General features: G+C 48.2%; 1 protein-coding gene across 1 annotated transcript in view; it reads left to right on the top strand.

Moving 5' to 3' along the window:
- PAX4 (paired box 4) overlaps positions 1 to 19605 on the top strand; it is a 270253-nt gene that overhangs the window by 16594 nt on the left and 234054 nt on the right. Inside the window, exon 2 of the mRNA XM_085650653.1 lies at positions 2288 to 2335. Within this exon, the coding sequence (XP_085506779.1) occupies positions 2323 to 2335 (13 nt within the window). The 5' untranslated portion in view covers positions 2288 to 2322. The remainder of the gene's footprint in view (positions 1 to 2287; positions 2336 to 19605) is intronic.

Below are 19605 nucleotides of genomic sequence, written 5' to 3'. Positions count from 1 at the left end.
TTATCATTAAGTTGAAAGCCATCACAAGCCTAAATTGAGCACTCAGTGGGCATCATCGTGAGCACAGTTGTGGGCCATTAAAAGGATGCTCTTCATTTCAAATTGTATTCACCTCGTGCCTCACTTATCTCTGCTTTTCTAAGACACACATCACTATCACTATTTTCTATATGTTTTATTTTGAGCCCACATAGTTTGATAATTCATTAAGCCGACCTTATAAGTATGCTTTACTGTGGGGTAGATGCTATGAATTCTGTACAGGTCCGAGCTAGGTGTGAAACATTTACAATTTAAATGTATTTTCTCTAAGTCGGTGTCTTGTAAAGCTTCCGAATAGCTCATGGTTGTATTGTGGAATTCCGTACTAACCTTAGTTAACATATAGTCTCTAGAAGGGGTCTCCAACCTATTACGTTACAAGAGCTTCTCATCTTCATTAAAAATCGTCCCAATCTTCTGATATAAGTTTTCTTATTTTTTTTTAAACATATTTTATTTATCAAGAACACATATCATGCAGGTCCCTGTAACCTAGAGAGCACTGCCCAATCATTACCACATCACAATGTATTGACATTTTTCTTTGTATATTAAAATAATGCAGGGCATTTCAAACCAAATATAGCCCCGCGGAATCTGAAATTCCCCCCCAACCCCTGGGTCCCACCCTGATATAAGTTTTCTAATAGTGACTATACTGCATTGGTGACCACCACATGCAAAATTACCAACAGTGCTTCATTAATGCATCCGGCATGGTTGTCAGGAGCAATGTAAAAAAAGCAATAATATCACTAATAGGTCTTCCCAAAGCTTCATGAATTATCACATATCAGCTGAAAATATAGTTTGAAAATACTGCCATTTCCAAACATCTGCTTATGATTTCTGAAAAGTCACACATTTTCATCTTGAATTCACACTTTTCAATGTTGGTATACATATATTAATTCACTTATATACTTAGGGTGCTCCTGAGGAAACTGAGGAAGGAAGTATATTGGTTGGACCGTGAGTAGGTGGCCCAGATCTCTAGAGAATGGGTCAAAGAAATTTATTGGGAATTCATATAAGTGGAAAGTGTGACCAACGTTGTGGGACCGCTCACCTTAGCGCTCATAGATTTTAAACCCAATCCTCAATATGAATACATTATTGATGAGATTGTCCCATCTATGGCGCGGAAATTGTGTTTACAATTTAGGTATAAGATACTCCCCATCAGCGTGTTTTGTACCAGATGGCGATACCAAGCACCACTTGATGATCAGTGCCCAGCATGCTAAGGAGGACCTAAATCTCTGGCCCATTTATTATTGTTTTGCCCCTACTACATAAAATTGATATCTAAATGGACTATCCCCCTGTGCAGGTGTATTGCTTTGAGACACCATCTTGAGGTGCTCCGAATTCTCAGCGCTGACACTAGGAGAGTTGTAGCATTCGGTCTAGCTAGCAAAATGTTTTATGACACTTATAGATTAGATGCTCGAAATATATTGTGTGACTTTTTTATCCAATTCAGTACTGTATGACGGTTTTTGTACTTTTTTTATTCTTTGAGATGTATGTTTTTAGGGGTTAGACTCCCTGTTCTAATATCTCTGTGTGGACTGGATAACTGCCTCTGTTTTAAATTGTTTAAACTCATAAAGAATGTTGTGTGCACCTCTAGGAACCACTATGCACACGTGGGTCTACATATAATTAGTAAGCGTAATATACCCTATAGCAATGCCATGTTCATTAGGTCATCTGCCCCCGCTGTCTCTAAGGCAGCATCGTTGTGTTTTGCTGTATTTTTATCCTATTTTAACTTTTTTATATATCATGATTGCTATGTTTTTAATCTTGTGAGATGCTCTTTATAAGATCCCAGTGATCAAAAATAACGATTATGACGAAGATAATAATTCAAAGAATCAAAAGCTTCTAAAATAGTAGGTTGGTCTGTACAGAGGAGCACTTACAGGTAGCAGGAGAGCGGTCGGTAGCTCCTGAGCTACTCGTTGGAGAAACCTGTTCTATAGACTGATGGCAGGTATTTGACATAACAATATTCTAGGTCAGGAAACAGACATCAGTGTAGAAGGGTTGCCACAGGTCTGGTTCACTCACTAATTTGATTTTATGAGTCTCTATAAACATCTTGTTACCTGTTTTCAAGTTGCACAGGAAAGCTAGTCTCACACAGATGTGTAAGTGACAGCTTACTTTTCTTTCAAGTAAAACATTTAGTCCTGACTTTACATGTTAATTTTAACTTTTTGATTTGATCTTACAGTTTTATTGGAGCAACTATTTCTTGTGAGACCTACCATGCAGCACCAAGGTAAGAGCCTTCTGGCACTTATTTGCTTTGCCAATAACACTATTTTGTCACACATTTTCACCAAACATAAAAGGCACCATGTAGCATAAGGGCTGGCGAGGTTGTGAAAAGGCTCTTTACTATGATTGCTACATTCATCAATGTATTCATCAAATTGCAACCTCCTTTGTGTATCCATTGATTAAATGATGCGTCCCTCGTCCACTCACTTTGCTACTTTGTTGATCATTGAGTGAGGATGTGTAATCTAGAACTGTTAATCCAATATTGCACAGTATTGGTCATTACCATAAAAGAACCTCATAGTTATGCTTTTTCTTGATTGTATGTATTGCAGATTGATTGTATGTTGTGCAGCCTAAATATCAGAGAAAAAACTATTGTGTGGACAAATTATCGTGTCAAGAATATCGAGGACAAAAATCTAGTGATGGTAAGCTGCTGTAGGTGAGCATCGTTTTACTATATATAACTCAACACATAAGTACCTTGACGAAATGCATATCTTCAAGGTGCGTGGATGTGGAGTTAAGAATAGTAAATCTCTACTTACCTATTTGCACTTACCTTCTTGATATTTTGGTCTTAAATATTTTTGACAAGATATTCTTTGCACACTATTTGTTTTACCGATATTGTCAGTGACCCGATTGTATAATGCTGACCACAGAAATCCTAATGAAAAATAAGACCCGGAAAATATTTGGACAGATAAAGGAAAGGGATTTCCCAAACTAGGATGCAAACATTCCTTTTCAGGATGCTGGAATTTATAAATACCTCTTGTTTGTAGAACAGTTCCGAAAATGTGAAAAGTAGTCTTGAGACCATTGATGAGAAAGACTACTTTGGTCAGGAATGACCAAGCCAATTTTAGACCAAATACTTAAGCTAAATTCCTGGCGAGAGAAGCAGTTGCCTCCATTGCAATACTATATCAGTGTTGTACATCACTTGTGGGAATCGTGTGCATCACCTGTGGGTAAGTTTTACCATAAATGGAGGAACTGAATCAATATTAGATTCAGTGACTAATAACCTTCAATATATTGGATAACCATGAACAGGGAACAGTAAGCAACATTCAACGGTGTGAACCACCCAGTTCTGACATAGTGAGTAGAACAAGCAGATTCTAATCCTTACTTTCTGTCCTTCCTGGCACTATCATTGCCCTAGGTGAGCCAAACCATTAGCCTAGCCTATGGAGTGCTGCAAGGAGCATTACTCTACTTTTTATCAATGTGTGCGGTCTTTTGTGCTCTAATTAGAGATTGTAGGTTTGATCCATAGTCTTGAGCAGATTACAGGCAGATGGCATTGCATGGAGAAGAGCAACTCTCAGTAGATGTAAGCCACATACCCTGGCAGCTGCCTATGGAATGCCTCAGAATGTGCTAAATCTTGACTCCACTTAGATGCTGATTTTGTGGTTTACTCCAGAGACTGACTCTTGTTCTTTGGCGAGAATTGATGGGACAACGTCCACACCTAGAAAATCAAGTATGCAACACAGGGGCCCGAGGCAATAACATCTATTGCTATGGCATGTAAATAGCAGCAGTTACAAAAAAATGCTTTGCCAACTCAGAATGTTGAGGAGACTACTTTCCTAACTATACTTTCTGACCAGACATAAGTCATGAATTCTTTCGTGCCATTGCAGCTCTTACTGTAATCCTATTTGCAAGAGCATACAGAAGTCTGATATTGCTAAACTTTACAGCATAAAGAATGTCGAAAAATGAATACATTTTAAAGTCCTGTGCTTGGTCCATGTATGACATCGGACAGTGGTATGTGAGGTACAAAGTGACTCGCCGCGATCCACGTAGATCCCTGTGGTCCACATCGAGCAGCCAGATGATGGATGCCCAGTACAAACACAAACAATTTGGAATTAGACGTTTAACTCGTCTTGTAACACAAAATAAATGACATCGTGGTGGGAGTTCAAAAATTGGACTACCATTTTCAATAAGAAAAAATGTTAAAGCTGTTTATTTCATTATTATTATTTTAAATAATTTCTTAACATGCAATTTTATCATCCAAATGATGCCAACATAACTTTACAAAGACAAGTGCTGTCAAAAAATAAATTAACAAGACATACCAGAACATAACATCCCTTAGTTCATGGTTGTCAACTAGTGATATATGAGGAAGTTGGTTATTATGCTTCTACTCCATTCTGATGTATTCTGCTTTAAGGAAGTGCATATTAAACTCTTTCCTAAAATTAGCGGCACTGGGACCGTCCTTAAGGATACAGGGATGTTGTTCCAGAACCTGGTTGTATAGATGGAACATTACTGCTGCCTTGTTTTATTTTTTTACACTTCTTTGTGTCCAGGCTGATGGCAGATAGGCTGAGGATGTGCTGAGAGCCATCAGAGATGGCGAGCTTGTCCAAAAGATAAGCTTAAAGGATGCAGCTGGTTTTGAAGATGGCATGGGCCGGCAAGGGGGGCCAGCGGAGTTCCACCAGGATCAGGGTGACGTGATCATATTCTTCTGGCCCTAAATGAGATGTGCTGGGGCATGTAGGATCCTCTTAAGTTGTGCCAGTGGGGACTCTGGGAGGCAATGGAGCAGGGTGACCTTTGCCCCTGCCTGCAGGGCTGGTCGCTCCACGCACCGCGCAGCTCCCTCCTTGAGTGCCGGGACCCCCGACCCCTCCGCTGCTGCCTCGCACAGGCTTGTGCCTGGACTGCTGTTCTCCCGGCTCGTTTCCTGTCTCCGTTGTGCTCCTTATCGTGAACTTTGCGTTGTTTCGCCATTGTACACTGTTTGCTGGGTTTTCTTCTGTTTAACTGTACTGTGTTCACTTTTGCCCCTGATTGTGCCTCCTTTGCCGTCCTAGTGTCCTTCCCGCCGCTTGTCCCCCTCCCCGTTCCCCGCCGCTGCTCCCCTGCGGCCCCGCCCCGTCTCGCTCCTGCTTCCCGCCCATTGGCCATCCCGCTCCCGCCTCCCAGCTGCTCCTCCCTCCCACGGACCATTTAAGGAGGTCGCCGCACGGTGGTGAGCTGTGACCTTTGCCCCTGCCTGCAGGGCTGGTTGCTCCACGCACCGCGCAGCTCCCTCCTTGAGTGCCGGGACCCCCGACCCCTCCGCTGCTGCCTCGCACAGGCGTGTGCCTGGACTGCTGTTCTCCCGGCTCGTTTCCTGTCTCCATTGTGCCCCTGATCGTGAACTTTGCGTTGTTTCGCCATTGTACACTGTTTGCTGGGTTTTCTTCTGTTTAACTGTACTGTGTTCACTTTTGCCCTTGATTGTGCCTCCTGTGCCGTCCTAGTGTCCTTCCCGCCCGCTTGTCCCCCTCCCCGCTCCCCGCCGCTGCTCCCCTGCGGCCCCGCCCCGTCTCGCTCCTGCTTCCCGCCCATTGGCCACCCCGCTCCCGCCTCCCAGCTGCTCCTCCCTCCCACGGACCATTTAAGGAGGTCGCCGCACGGTGGTGAGCTGTGACCTTTGCCCCTGCCTGCAGGGCTGGTCGCTCCATGCACCGCGCAGCTCCCTCCTTGAGTGCCGGGACCCCCGACCCCTCCGCTGCTGCCTCGCACAGGCGTGTGCCTGGACTGCTGTTCTACCGGCTCGTTTCCTGTCTCCATTGTGCCCCTGATCGTGAACTTTGCGTTGTTTCGCCATTGTACACTGTTTGCTGGGTTTTCTTCTGTTTAACTGTACTGTGTTCACTTTTGCCCCTGATTGTGCCTCCTGTGCCGTCCTAGTGTCTTTCCCGCCGCTTGTCCCGCTCCCCGCCGCTGCTCCCCTGCGGCCCCGCCCCGTCTCGCTCCTGCTTCCCGCCCATTGGCCACCCCGCTCCCGCCTCCCAGCTGCTCCTCCCTCGCTCCGCCCCCCCACTACGCCATTTATGGCGGAGTCTACGCGCAGCGGGCGCGCCCTATGCGCGCCGAAGGCGCGCCAAAGGTAAGCCCGACTGCGCCCGTCCGCGCCTGGACCGCGCCCAGTGCCAGAACCCCTGGCCCCCGTAGACACCAGCCCACCCGCCGGACCTACGACGCCACCGAACTCAACGCCCTCAACGCCGGCCGGATCCCTGGATGCTACCGAGCCACCCCGAGACGCACCCACGGACCCTTCAGCTGCCACTCCTGCAAGTTCACCTGCATCCGGACCTGCACGGCACCAGCACCCACCAAACCGAGCACCAGCAGCAACCACCTAAAGTGCATCCTGCTCAACACTCGCTCCGTCCACAGACACGCCGTCCAACTCTGGAACCTGATCGACACTACATCTCCAGACGTCCCCTTCCTCACGGAAACCTGGATGAACGCCTCCTCAGCGCCCGACATCGCCATCGCCATCCCGGACGGATACAAGATCACCCGGAGGGACCGAATCAACCAGACCGGAGGAGGCATCGCCATCGTCCACAAGAACACCATCCGCATCACGACCAACACCGACGACACCCTCACAACTGCCGAACACCTGCACTTCCAGATCCACACCGACCCCAAGACCACCCTCAGAGGCACCCTCATTTACAGACCCCCGGGACCTCGCAGATGGCATTGCATGGAGAAGAGCAACTCTCAGTAGATGTAAGCCACATACCCTGGCAGCTGCCTATGGAATGCCTCAGAATGTGCTAAATCTTGACTCCACTTAGATGCTGATTTTGTGGTTTACTCCAGAGACTGACTCTTGTTCTTTGGCGAGAATTGATGGGACAACGTCCACACCTAGAAAATCAAGTATGCAACACAGGGGCCCGAGGCAATAACATCTATTGCTATGGCATGTAAATAGCAGCAGTTACAAAAAAATGCTTTGCCAACTCAGAATGTTGAGGAGACTACTTTCCTAACTATACTTTCTGACCAGACATAAGTCATGAATTCTTTCGTGCCATTGCAGCTCTTACTGTAATCCTATTTGCAAGAGCATACAGAAGTCTGATATTGCTAAACTTTACAGCATAAAGAATGTCGAAAAATGAATACATTTTAAAGTCCTGTGCTTGGTCCATGTATGACATCGGACAGTGGTATGTGAGGTACAAAGTGACTCGCCGCGATCCACGTAGATCCCTGTGGTCCACATCGAGCAGCCAGATGATGGATGCCCAGTACAAACACAAACAATTTGGAATTAGACGTTTAACTCGTCTTGTAACACAAAATAAATGACATCGTGGTGGGAGTTCAAAAATTGGACTACCATTTTCAATAAGAAAAAATGTTAAAGCTGTTTATTTCATTATTATTATTTTAAATAATTTCTTAACATGCAATTTTATCATCCAAATGATGCCAACATAACTTTACAAAGACAAGTGCTGTCAAAAAATAAATTAACAAGACATACCAGAACATAACATCCCTTAGTTCATGGTTGTCAACTAGTGATATATGAGGAAGTTGGTTATTATGCTTCTACTCCATTCTGATGTATTCTGCTTTAAGGAAGTGCATATTAAACTCTTTCCTAAAATTAGCGGCACTGGGACCGTCCTTAAGGATACAGGGATGTTGTTCCAGAACCTGGTTGTATAGATGGAACATTACTGCTGCCTTGTTTTATTTTTTTACACTTCTTTGTGTCCAGGCTGATGGCAGATAGGCTGAGGATGTGCTGAGAGCCATCAGAGATGGCGAGCTTGTCCAAAAGATAAGCTTAAAGGATGCAGCTGGTTTTGAAGATGGCATGGGCCGGCAAGGGGGGCCAGCGGAGTTCCACCAGGATCAGGGTGACGTGATCATATTCTTCTGGCCCTAAATGAGATGTGCTGGGGCATGTAGGATCCTCTTAAGTTGTGCCAGTGGGGACTCTGGGAGGCAATGGAGCAGGGTGACCTTTGCCCCTGCCTGCAGGGCTGGTCGCTCCACGCACCGCGCAGCTCCCTCCTTGAGTGCCGGGACCCCCGACCCCTCCGCTGCTGCCTCGCACAGGCGTGTGCCTGGACTGCTGTTCACCCGGCTCGTTTCCTGTCTCCATTGTGCTCCTTATCGTGAACTTTGCGTTGTTTCGCCATTGTACACTGTTTGCTGGGTTTTCTTCTGTTTAACTGTACTGTGTTCACTTTTGCCCCTGATTGTGCCTCCTTTGCCGTCCTAGTGTCCTTCCCGCCGCTTGTCCCCCTCCCCGTTCCCCGCCGCTGCTCCCCTGCGGCCCCGCCCCGTCTCGCTCCTGCTTCCCGCCCATTGGCCATCCCGCTCCCGCCTCCCAGCTGCTCCTCCCTCCCACGGACCATTTAAGGAGGTCGCCGCACGGTGGTGAGCTGTGACCTTTGCCCCTGCCTGCAGGGCTGGTTGCTCCACGCACCGCGCAGCTCCCTCCTTGAGTGCCGGGACCCCCGACCCCTCCGCTGCTGCCTCGCACAGGCGTGTGCCTGGACTGCTGTTCTCCCGGCTCGTTTCCTGTCTCCATTGTGCCCCTGATCGTGAACTTTGCGTTGTTTCGCCATTGTACACTGTTTGCTGGGTTTTCTTCTGTTTAACTGTACTGTGTTCACTTTTGCCCTTGATTGTGCCTCCTGTGCCGTCCTAGTGTCCTTCCCGCCCGCTTGTCCCCCTCCCCGCTCCCCGCCGCTGCTCCCCTGCGGCCCCGCCCCGTCTCGCTCCTGCTTCCCGCCCATTGGCCACCCCGCTCCCGCCTCCCAGCTGCTCCTCCCTCCCACGGACCATTTAAGGAGGTCGCCGCACGGTGGTGAGCTGTGACCTTTGCCCCTGCCTGCAGGGCTGGTCGCTCCATGCACCGCGCAGCTCCCTCCTTGAGTGCCGGGACCCCCGACCCCTCCGCTGCTGCCTCGCACAGGCGTGTGCCTGGACTGCTGTTCTACCGGCTCGTTTCCTGTCTCCATTGTGCCCCTGATCGTGAACTTTGCGTTGTTTCGCCATTGTACACTGTTTGCTGGGTTTTCTTCTGTTTAACTGTACTGTGTTCACTTTTGCCCCTGATTGTGCCTCCTGTGCCGTCCTAGTGTCTTTCCCGCCGCTTGTCCCGCTCCCCGCCGCTGCTCCCCTGCGGCCCCGCCCCGTCTCGCTCCTGCTTCCCGCCCATTGGCCACCCCGCTCCCGCCTTCCAGCTGCTCCTCCCTCGCTCCGCCCCCCCACTACGCCATTTATGGCGGAGTCTACGCGCAGCGGGCGCGCCCTATGCGCGCCGAAGGCGCGCCAAAGGTAAGCCCGACTGCGCCCGTCCGCGCCTGGACCGCGCCCAGTGCCAGAACCCCTGGCCCCCGTAGACACCAGCCCACCCGCCGGACCTACGACGCCACCGAACTCAACGCCCTCAACGCCGGCCGGATCCCTGGATGCTACCGAGCCACCCCGAGACGCACCCACGGACCCTTCAGCTGCCACTCCTGCAAGTTCACCTGCATCCGGACCTGCACGGCACCAGCACCCACCAAACCGAGCACCAGCAGCAACCACCTAAAGTGCATCCTGCTCAACACTCGCTCCGTCCACAGACACGCCGTCCAACTCTGGAACCTGATCGACACTACATCTCCAGACGTCCCCTTCCTCACGGAAACCTGGATGAACGCCTCCTCAGCGCCCGACATCGCCATCGCCATCCCGGACGGATACAAGATCACCCGGAGGGACCGAATCAACCAGACCGGAGGAGGCATCGCCATCGTCCACAAGAACACCATCCGCATCACGACCAACACCGACGACACCCTCACAACTGCCGAACACCTGCACTTCCAGATCCACACCGACCCCCAAGACCACCCTCAGAGGCACCCTCATCTACAGACCCCCGGGACCTCGCACACAATTCAGCGAAGACATCGCCGACTTCATAAGCCCGCACGCCCTCCCCTCCGCTGACTATATCCTCCTCGGGGACCTCAACTTTCACCTGGAGAACAACAACGACCGCTACACCACCACCCTGCTGGACAACCTCGGTCTCAAGCAGCTGGTGACCTCCCCCACCCACTACGCCGGACACACACTCAACCCCATCTTCTCATCCAGAAAGCACATCGCCTTCAGCCACGCCACCGGACTCCACTGGACAGACCACAGCTGCGTCCACTTCAGCTTCAGAAAGAACACGATCCACCACCACCAGCAGCAGGTCGCACGCAGAAACTGGAACAAGATCACAGCCAACCAGCTCGCCGCAGCCCTGAGCCAAGATCCCCCCGCCAGCTCTGCGAACCCCAGCCAGGCCGCCAACAACCTCACGAAGTGGATCAGCAACTGCGCAGACGACCTCGCCCCACTGAGGACCCCACCCAGCAGACCCGGCAGTAAGAAAGCACCGTGGTTCACCGACGAACTCAAGAGCTCCAAGAAGAACTGCCGTGCCCTCGAGCGAGCCTGGCGCAGAGACCCTACACCAGACAACATGACCACCCTCAAGCTCGCAACCCGAAAACACCACCAACTGATCCATACCACCAAGAGAACCGCATTCAAGGAACGACTGGACAACAACGCACACAACAGCAAGGAACTCTTCAACATCGTCAAAGAGCTCTCCAATCCCAACGCCGGAAGCAACGACATCACCCCATCACAAGACCTCTGCAACTCCTTCGCCTCCTACTTCTACAACAAGATCGCAGACATACACAACAGCTTCAGCACACAACCGACGCACCCTATGACAGCACCAACGACCCCCACCACCACCCTCCGCGCCTGGACCACGATCACCACCGAAGACACCATCCGCACTATGAACTCCATCCACTCCGGATCCCCAACCGACCCCTGCCCTCACCACGTCTTCAACAATGCCGACGCTGTCATCGCACCCCACCTGCGGGACATCATCAACACCTCCTTCGACACCGCTACCTTCCCAGAGAGCTGGAAGCACGACGAACTCAGCGCTCTACTGAAGAAACCATCAGCAGACCCCACCGAACTCAAAAACTACCGCCCCATCTCGCTTCTCCCGTTTCCGGCCAAAGTCATCGAGAAGACCGTCAACAAGCAGCTGGCCGCCTTCCTCGAGACGAACGGATCCCTCGACCTCTCGCAGTCCGGCTTCCGGGCCAACCACAGCACCGAGACCGCCCTCATCGCAGCCACCGATGACATCCGAACCCTGCTCGACAACGGGGAAACTGCGGCCCTCATCCTCCTGGACCACTCCGCGGCATTCGACACTGTCTGCCACCGCACCCTAGTGCAGCGCCTCAGCAACGTCGGAATCCAAGAGAAGGCACTAGAATGGATCATCTCCTTCCTCGCCGGAAGGACACAGAGAGTCCGCCTCCCCCCGTTCAGATCAGAAGCCACCGAAGTCATCTGCGGCGTCCCTCAGGGCTCCTCGCTCAGCCCCACCCTCTTCAACGTCTACATGAGCCCCCTCGCGGCCATCGCACGCCAACACAACCTCAACATCATCTCTTACGCCGACGACACCCAGCTGATCCTCTCCCTCACCAACGACCCCGCCACCGCCAGAGCCAACCTACACCAAGGGATGACAGACGTAGCCGAGTGGATGATGAACAGCCGCCTGAAACTGAACTCAGACAAGACGGAAGTCCTCATCCTGGGCTCTTCACCCTCCGCCTGGGACAACTCCTGGTGGCCCACCGCCCTGGGCAGCGCACCCAAACCCGCAGACCACGCATGCAACCTGGGCTTCATCCTGGACTCCTCCCTCTCCATGACCAGACAAGTCAACGCCGTCTCCTCGTCGTGCTTCAACATCCTGCGCATGCTACGTAAGATCTTCCGGTGGATCCCCACCGAGACCAGGAAGACGGTCACCCAGGCCCTCGTCACCAGCCGCCTGGACTAAGGCAACTCCCTCTACGCCGGAACCACCGCCAAACTCCAGAGGAGACTCCAGCGGATCCAGAACGCCTCAGCAAGACTCATCCTCGACATCCCCCGACACAGCCACATTTACGGACACCTGAGAGACCTGCACTGGCTCCCGGTCAACAAGAGAATCACCTTCCGTCTCCTCACCCACGCACACAAAGCCCTACACAACCAAGGCCCAAGATACCTCAACAGCCGCCTCAACTTCTACACCCCCACACGCCAGCTTCGATCGACCAACCACGCCCTCGCCGCCGTCCCCCGCATCCGAAGAGCCACCACAGGAGGAAAGGTCCTTCTCCTACCTGGCCGCCAAGACCTGGACTCCCTCCCGATCCACCTCTGCCTGACCCAAGACCACCTCGCCTTCAGGAAACAGCTCAAGACCTGGCTGTTCGAGCAGTAGCGGTACCCCCTGCCCCAAGCGCCTTGAGACCCTCCGGGTGAGTAGTGCGCTATACAAATGCTTTGATTGATTGTTACCACTATACAGACGCAAGACGACGAGGGCTTGAACAGCACTTCTGAAGTCACTTTCTAGAAGAAACAGTTTTGCTTTCTTTAGAAGAGAGAAGCGGTTGTTGGTAAAGTACTATCTGCTCTTCACTTTGATCAGTCACTGCCTGTTGTTGACACAACTCTGCATGGTTTTGGCCTCTAGCCTCGACAGAGCTTCATATGACTTTCAAGAAATCTCCAGAACATCATGGTGGCAACAGGGGCGTAACAGACACCCCCGCATCCCCTGTGGTGTGGGGTGGGGCCCAAGTCATCCAGACACAGAGATGCCCCTCATCTTGTCAGCTCCAGGGTATGGGGATTGCGAGGGGTCCTCTCACCATTCCCTGCAGGGCGGCCCTAAGGATTGCTTATGTCACTGGGGCGCAAGAAGGATGTGCATTCATGCAAATATTGAGAAAAAAGCCAGATTTAGTAGAGGAGAAGAATGTCCGCTCCATTATAATCTGCTGAAAGTTCCTATCTTGCATGATGGGTGGTGGGAATTGAGGTGAAATCATTTGAAGTGATCCGAATTATAAGAGATGTGTCCATTAAAACATTGCAAAAGGAATATCAGCTGAGATGTACCAGGGTGCAGATGTTATAACTGCCTTCCCATACATCATACCAGAGGTCTAGAAAACAGATGCGTCCGTAGTTCAAGCAAATGTTAAGGAGAATTGTTTTTAAACACGGGGGTGAGGGGTGTTCTGTTTGCCAAACTCGCTGTTTCCTGTTCTTTATATGGATGAGTGAATCGCCATGTTTCTGACGGAGGAGCCTACTCTAGCTCAGCCAATGGAAACCATAGACCAGCGGCCTTTTGCATATTGGGCTGACCGTCAATGGACATCAGGCCATTCCGCCGCCATTGCTTCTTGTTCGGGACTGCTTGGGAAAGCCTGCCAGTCCCAAACACCAAATGGGATAAATGACATCCATGTGCAGGCTAATATTGGTTTATTTTTCAACCATAAACTCTGACTTTTTGACAACCATAAATGTTTGTTGTGTAGGCACATTGAACATGCACCCTAGCATAGCTTGCTTGCCTTCAGCAGAGCTGCTGTGGTGGAGATCTGTAAATATGGCGGGCTGTACTCTATGCAAGGCAGCAGAATGCTTTCATCTGGTGGAATGAAAAAGCCCACAATTCTGCATAAAACCCTACCTCTCTGACGCCGTTTTGGGGAAGGTCTAAGGCGGGGCTCAATTTCACACTAACCATTCACGAGAGGTATCATGTAGCCTATTCCTCCAGGGCAGGGATGGGACACAGACTAACCCAGGCATTGCTTTCCCTGACTTGGATTAACCTCAGTAGAAAAGAGGCATTTTCAGCAAAGACAACAAATCCTTTTTATTGTTGAAAATAAGACAATACAAATTACCCAGCGCCAGAAATACTGCAACAGTGACTAATCCCAGTAAAAATTATTACTTTTTACTTGTTCTTCTAAAAGTTTCCTAGCATGAAGAAACTTATATCACACCCAAGGGGCAACATCATTTACCACACAGTCAGAACCACGCAATACCTTAAATCCACATCCATTACCACGCAAATTCCTTTACCACACATGCTTTCGCCACGAATATGCCTTTACTATGAATATGTCTTTAACACGCATGCATTCACAAAGAGTTAGAATATATAATGCGTGGTAAAGATTTGCATGGTAAAGGCATGCGTGGTAAAGGCATTAACTTGGTAATGGACAGGCTGTAAAGGCATGTGTGGTAACTCCACATCCACACCCAACCTGTTCTTCTCCAGCCTATAATAAGTGCTAAACGTGTTCAAGAGGTTGCAAGTGTTTCCTGGGATAATAGGGTTGAGACAAATGAGAAGCTGACCATGAAGTGCACATCTGTACATCTCACACATTACTTGACTTCTCAGTTCAAGCCTTTGATCTCTGGCCCTTACTGGCGAAATCTCTGAGAAAAATCGGTAACTTTTAGCTACTTCGTAAAGTCATAAACAGCTGGGTATCATACCAATATTCTGTTACAGAACTAAAAATTATGAAGCCAGAGACATACTTCATACTGAGCAGCGCCTGAAAGGACGTTACCTGCAAGATGTCCCTATTGGGACGAGCAATGTGTCATTAAACTCTCATTACATAACAATACTTCTATGAACATGTTCCTCATTTATTTTAATAACGTAATGGTGACTTTTTTATTTACAATTATGGAAACTTTTGAAAATATTTGGCTTTTTAATTGATTTTGAAGTATTAAACCTATTCCTATTTGAACCTCTGATAATGAGTAAAGAGTTCCTTGAAATACAACGGAAGCATTTTACAAAGCTGCAAGTTGCACATCAAGCATATTCCTGATTTTGAGGTAACATAAACCCTTTTTCCAGACCCATCAGTGTGCTCTGTCCTCTTTACTTACTGTCAGACAGAGACTACTTCAGTCACCAGTACTAGCCTCCTCTTTAGCTTCTATGAGCCACAGTGGCGGCTGATCCCTTTTTGAAGTAGTGGGGCGATCAGGCGGGCACTCCAGAATGCCCCTAGGCTTAATCCCAAAGCTCTCAATTGTGGTCCATTATAAACAGTGTGTAGACCGGGCCATGATTAAGGGCTCTGGAGTTGAGGCTGAAGGCAGGGTGAGTTTCTCACCCCGCCTGTGAAAACAAATTAAACATTATACGAAATCAAAAGAAAGAAAAACGTACTGGCCAACTCCAATCAGTCCTCTCCTGTTGCAGTTCTGCAGAAAGTGGTCTCTGAACCAACTTCCCTAACCAATCTAGATGCTTCTTTCTTACTGTCAACCAGCATGAGAGAAGCCCCAGGATTGACTGGAGTGGGCTGGCTTAGCGCTCCTACAGGCACTGGAATCTTGTGCCTGCTCTCCAACCAGCTGTCTAAAATGGTTTGGGTGGAGAGGTTTAAAGTGAGCATGTCAGGCTGGCAGCTTCAAGAAAGCCAGCCAAAGTGACATGCGCACTTTAAACTCTAGGTGTGCACCATTCTTCTTCCCCTGTTGCCAGTCAGTAGTGCTGGCCCTCCCCAACACTTGGCTTGGGCTGGCTGCACTGAAAGCAGCGAGGGCAATGCTCCTGCGCCCCAGTGGACGCACCACCGCTGATCAACCGGAGCAGTATGTGATTCCGGGCGGACTCCACAAGAGATAAGTGATCAGGTGCAACAACAAAATGGTGATGGATTGAAGGCTTGAATCAATCTCAGCTCACATCCCAATCCATCTCTTTTCACCCACCATGCACTTGACAGTACTCTGAAGGAAATAGTCGAGCCCAAAATGCTGGGCCAGGTACTCCCTGAACAGGAACACAAGCAACCTAGGACCAGTATCACTCTGATTATGGAGCATCAGCCAGATATAGCTTGGTTCCAGTGGCACAGTGAGCCTGGGAACCAAGCCCAGGTATACCCACCACAATTAGGGTGCAAACAGCAACAAAAAAAGGAAAAGGGGATGGATGGAATGCTGAATCAGTGTCAGTTACTGGTGATCGCTCTGGCCGCAGTGTTTAGGTGTGACTTCACTGGCTGGAGAACTACATTCTTAGTTTTATAAGGAGAAAGAGCTCAGGGGTTGACCCAGAGTTCGCTGTCATGCTAATGTGCCGGCATTGCCCAGAGAGGGCAAAAGTTGGACATCTGCCCTCGGCTGCTTCAGACATGACCGCACTGATCAAGAGTGCAGGTTCTGTTGTAATCATTGTGATCACGATCTGCTGTTCAAGATTACAGTTATCCGAAGTGTTGAAGGAATGTAATTGTCACCTTTTTATGGCAAAGCCTATCCTAGTCCTTGATCACTTTACTAGGCAGCTCTGATTTAAGTAAAAATCCGGTCCAGATTGTATTACTCAGACTCTTTGTTTGTCAGTCTGTGCTCTCAGTAAAACACAGAGAGCACTGGAGTGCACCCAGAGCCCTTTTTATACTTGGAAAAAAGGAAACACAATACCCAGGAGCACACTTTGCTGCACTGATTGCTAGCTACTGGGGATTTAAGTTGAAGTTGCTGATATTTCTATACAGGACACACTGAGTCATATACCCAATCTTCTCTTGGCTTTTCTCCGGATCCAGATCACCATCAACTACTGGTGTAAAACTCTGGAATCCGGTTCTTTTGTCACTCCAGTAGGAGGTTGATTGTTGGGAATTAAGAAGGCTCCTTAAAATTTACTTTTCGAAAAACATTGAGAAGAACATATTATGGAATAGTGTTGAAGCAATAAGCTTACACCAATATTTTATATGACACCCCAAAATTTAGATAACCCCAAATTTAACTCATACGGTTCTCTTACTAGAAATAATGGCATTAAAAGGCATCCTCCCCAACATCAGTTTAGCAGAGTATCAAAATAAGTAACTGAGACCACTCAATGATTGAGTTCTGGATTGGAGGAATAGTTAAAGGGTTTTATTACAGAAACCTCAAAATCAAGCGTTACAGAATAAATGTCTTGAATTCTTAATTACAAGTTATGCAGAGTAGTTACAAATCAGAAATCATTCCTTAATTCCAAATGATCAGCAAAAATCAGGAAAAGATTGGACCGCATCCCTATAAGAAAAGGAAAATGTGCTCTAAAATCTCATTCTAATTTTGTATTAATAAAAGTAGGAAAAAACATTACATCAGCTGTTTTTGCTATTGCAGAACTTGTGAAGAGAGAAGATGCACGGGGACATGATGTGAGGGGGTGAATACAAGAGTGAATGACAGAAACAGCATCCGTTTTGTCCAACATGGAGTTTTTATATAAATGTTGAACTACTAAATTATGTAAATACACACACTTCTATACCTCATATTAAACTAGTTTCAACTGTAATCCTAATATCTCATCATTTGGGTATCGGACCCAAATAAAAAAACATTATCATTCATTATTTTTTATTGCAGAAAACTATAGATGTGAAAACACTTGCACAATAGTCTTACAGACAAATCTGCTTTTCCATCATTGTGATGCCATATACAGTACATTTGCTGGATGAATATTGGTTCTGAATTGGCCCGACAAGTTCATGTAGCATGATATCAATGACAAACGTATTACTTGCTATTACATGCCTTAGCGGACTCATTCTATGTGAGGCAGGATAAAAAGTAAATGTATCCAAAGATGAACAAGGTTTGGGAAGAATACTGGGTTTTGTATAGGCTCACCTATTCTGGAAAGACGTATCGGAGTGTTATTGAGTCCTGGGAAGATTAATGAGAGCCAGACCGCTTTCTGGACCGTTTTGTCCTGAGACCGAGTTCTAGCGTACCTCAAGGCTTGGCTAGGGTTTGTGAAATTGTAGAAACTCATTTCCAGATACTTCATGAAATTGTGTCAAAATGTTTTCTCTTTTTTTTCTTCTGTACAGTAGGCCATTCACATTCCTTGAATATTTTGTTAAGTCTGTTACAATTATCATGTTACCTGTAATATAGGCACCAATCCCTTATTCCTGAAAGCCAAGAGATATAAATAAGGTTTAACCCTTTTTTAAAGTCCCACACCTTTAATTGCATTTTTTGTTCCCAAATCATGTCCACTTACATTTGTGTTAACCATAATACCCTCCCTAAACATACCAACTGATTACCCTTCATAGGTAGCCTCCTAATTCTTTTGTAAGCCCTATTACACTTCGTCCGTATGCATGGAGGGCCTTGTTCAAACAGAAGAGAACAAAAAAGATAAGGAATAAGCCAAAATCTGCACTGTCCCCCTCTCCAGCAGAAGCACTTCCCAAGCTGTTCTCTTATCTATAATTCTTATCTATTCTCGCCTCATAAAGCTTGAGTACTTATTTTCACCCTCTAAATTCTTCAAAATGTATACTATTGAACATTATCGAGCCTGGAGGAAGGCAGTTAATCATAAGCGAGAGCTATCTGAATCATGGATTTAATCAAATCTAGAGAAATGACTTATCAACTTTGGTGGCTGTGAATGAGCCATTGATAATCACATTTAATCTTAATGGCTGCTGTCCCAATCCTATCATACCATTTGCCGTGAATCTGTCTGTGTGCTATTTGAGCTCCCATCTGTGGGGGTCAGCGCACTTTGAAATATATTGTCTGATGAAAATCTTATTTCTGTTCCATTAATTGGGTTTATGAGTTACAAACAATTTTTTTTTTATCATATAATAGGTAAGAAAGTTTACCAAGATCTTGTGTTGTTTCTCTGAGAGGCACTTTTTAAGAAGATTTTTTTAGCTGAAGCACAGAAAGGACCCTGTGAATAGCTTTAACCTAATCTATTTCCTACAAGTTGGTTATGGAGGAGATTTTAGCCACCTCTGTGCTCTTCAGATCTTTATCATATTCAGAAGATTCTTGAACTCTTCTAATAAGAAAAAAGCTTTACATAGAGTGATTCTCTAAGGGGCCTATTAGCATGGTGGGCGGATCACCACTGCCCAATCGGCGGTGGCGATCCGCCCGCCAAAACACCTCGCCGGACATCCTTTTACTCCCCTTTCACATTAGCATTGTGGGAGGTACCGCGGCGGATGGAAAGACCGTCCGCTGCTTTTCCTCCGGTAGGCAAGCGTCACGATTGCTTACTGGGCAGAAAAGACCTATGATATGGTGGCGGGCACCGCCATCCATATTATGATGTGGGCGGTGTCATGCCTTTCCATGGCGGAGACTCCGCCATGGAAAGGCATGCGGGAAGCGCTTTGGGGGCCCGTTGTGGGCCCCCGGGGGGCTGCACTTGGGGGGTACCCATGGTACCCTCCTACATTGGCATACACAAGGTGGCAGGCACTTCGTGGTGCCTGTCATGTTGTGCACGCCAATGCACCACATGCATTTCCTACATTGTGGCGGGTGCTGCTCACAGCACCGCCCGCCACAATGTTGAATATGCGGGATGCGACCGCCACGGTGGCGGTCGCATCCTAATTGGCAGTGTGGGACCGCCGCACCGCTGGCGGCTGGTCCCAGCACCGTTAGGGTGGCAGACGGACATCC

The sequence above is a fragment of the Triturus cristatus genome, chromosome 4_1 (assembly GCF_964204655.1).
Source record: "Triturus cristatus chromosome 4_1, aTriCri1.1, whole genome shotgun sequence".
In the NCBI taxonomy this organism is placed as follows: domain Eukaryota; kingdom Metazoa; phylum Chordata; class Amphibia; order Caudata; family Salamandridae; genus Triturus; species Triturus cristatus.
Note: the sequence above shows the minus strand (reverse complement) of the source record. Positions and strands in the feature narration are given on the sequence as shown.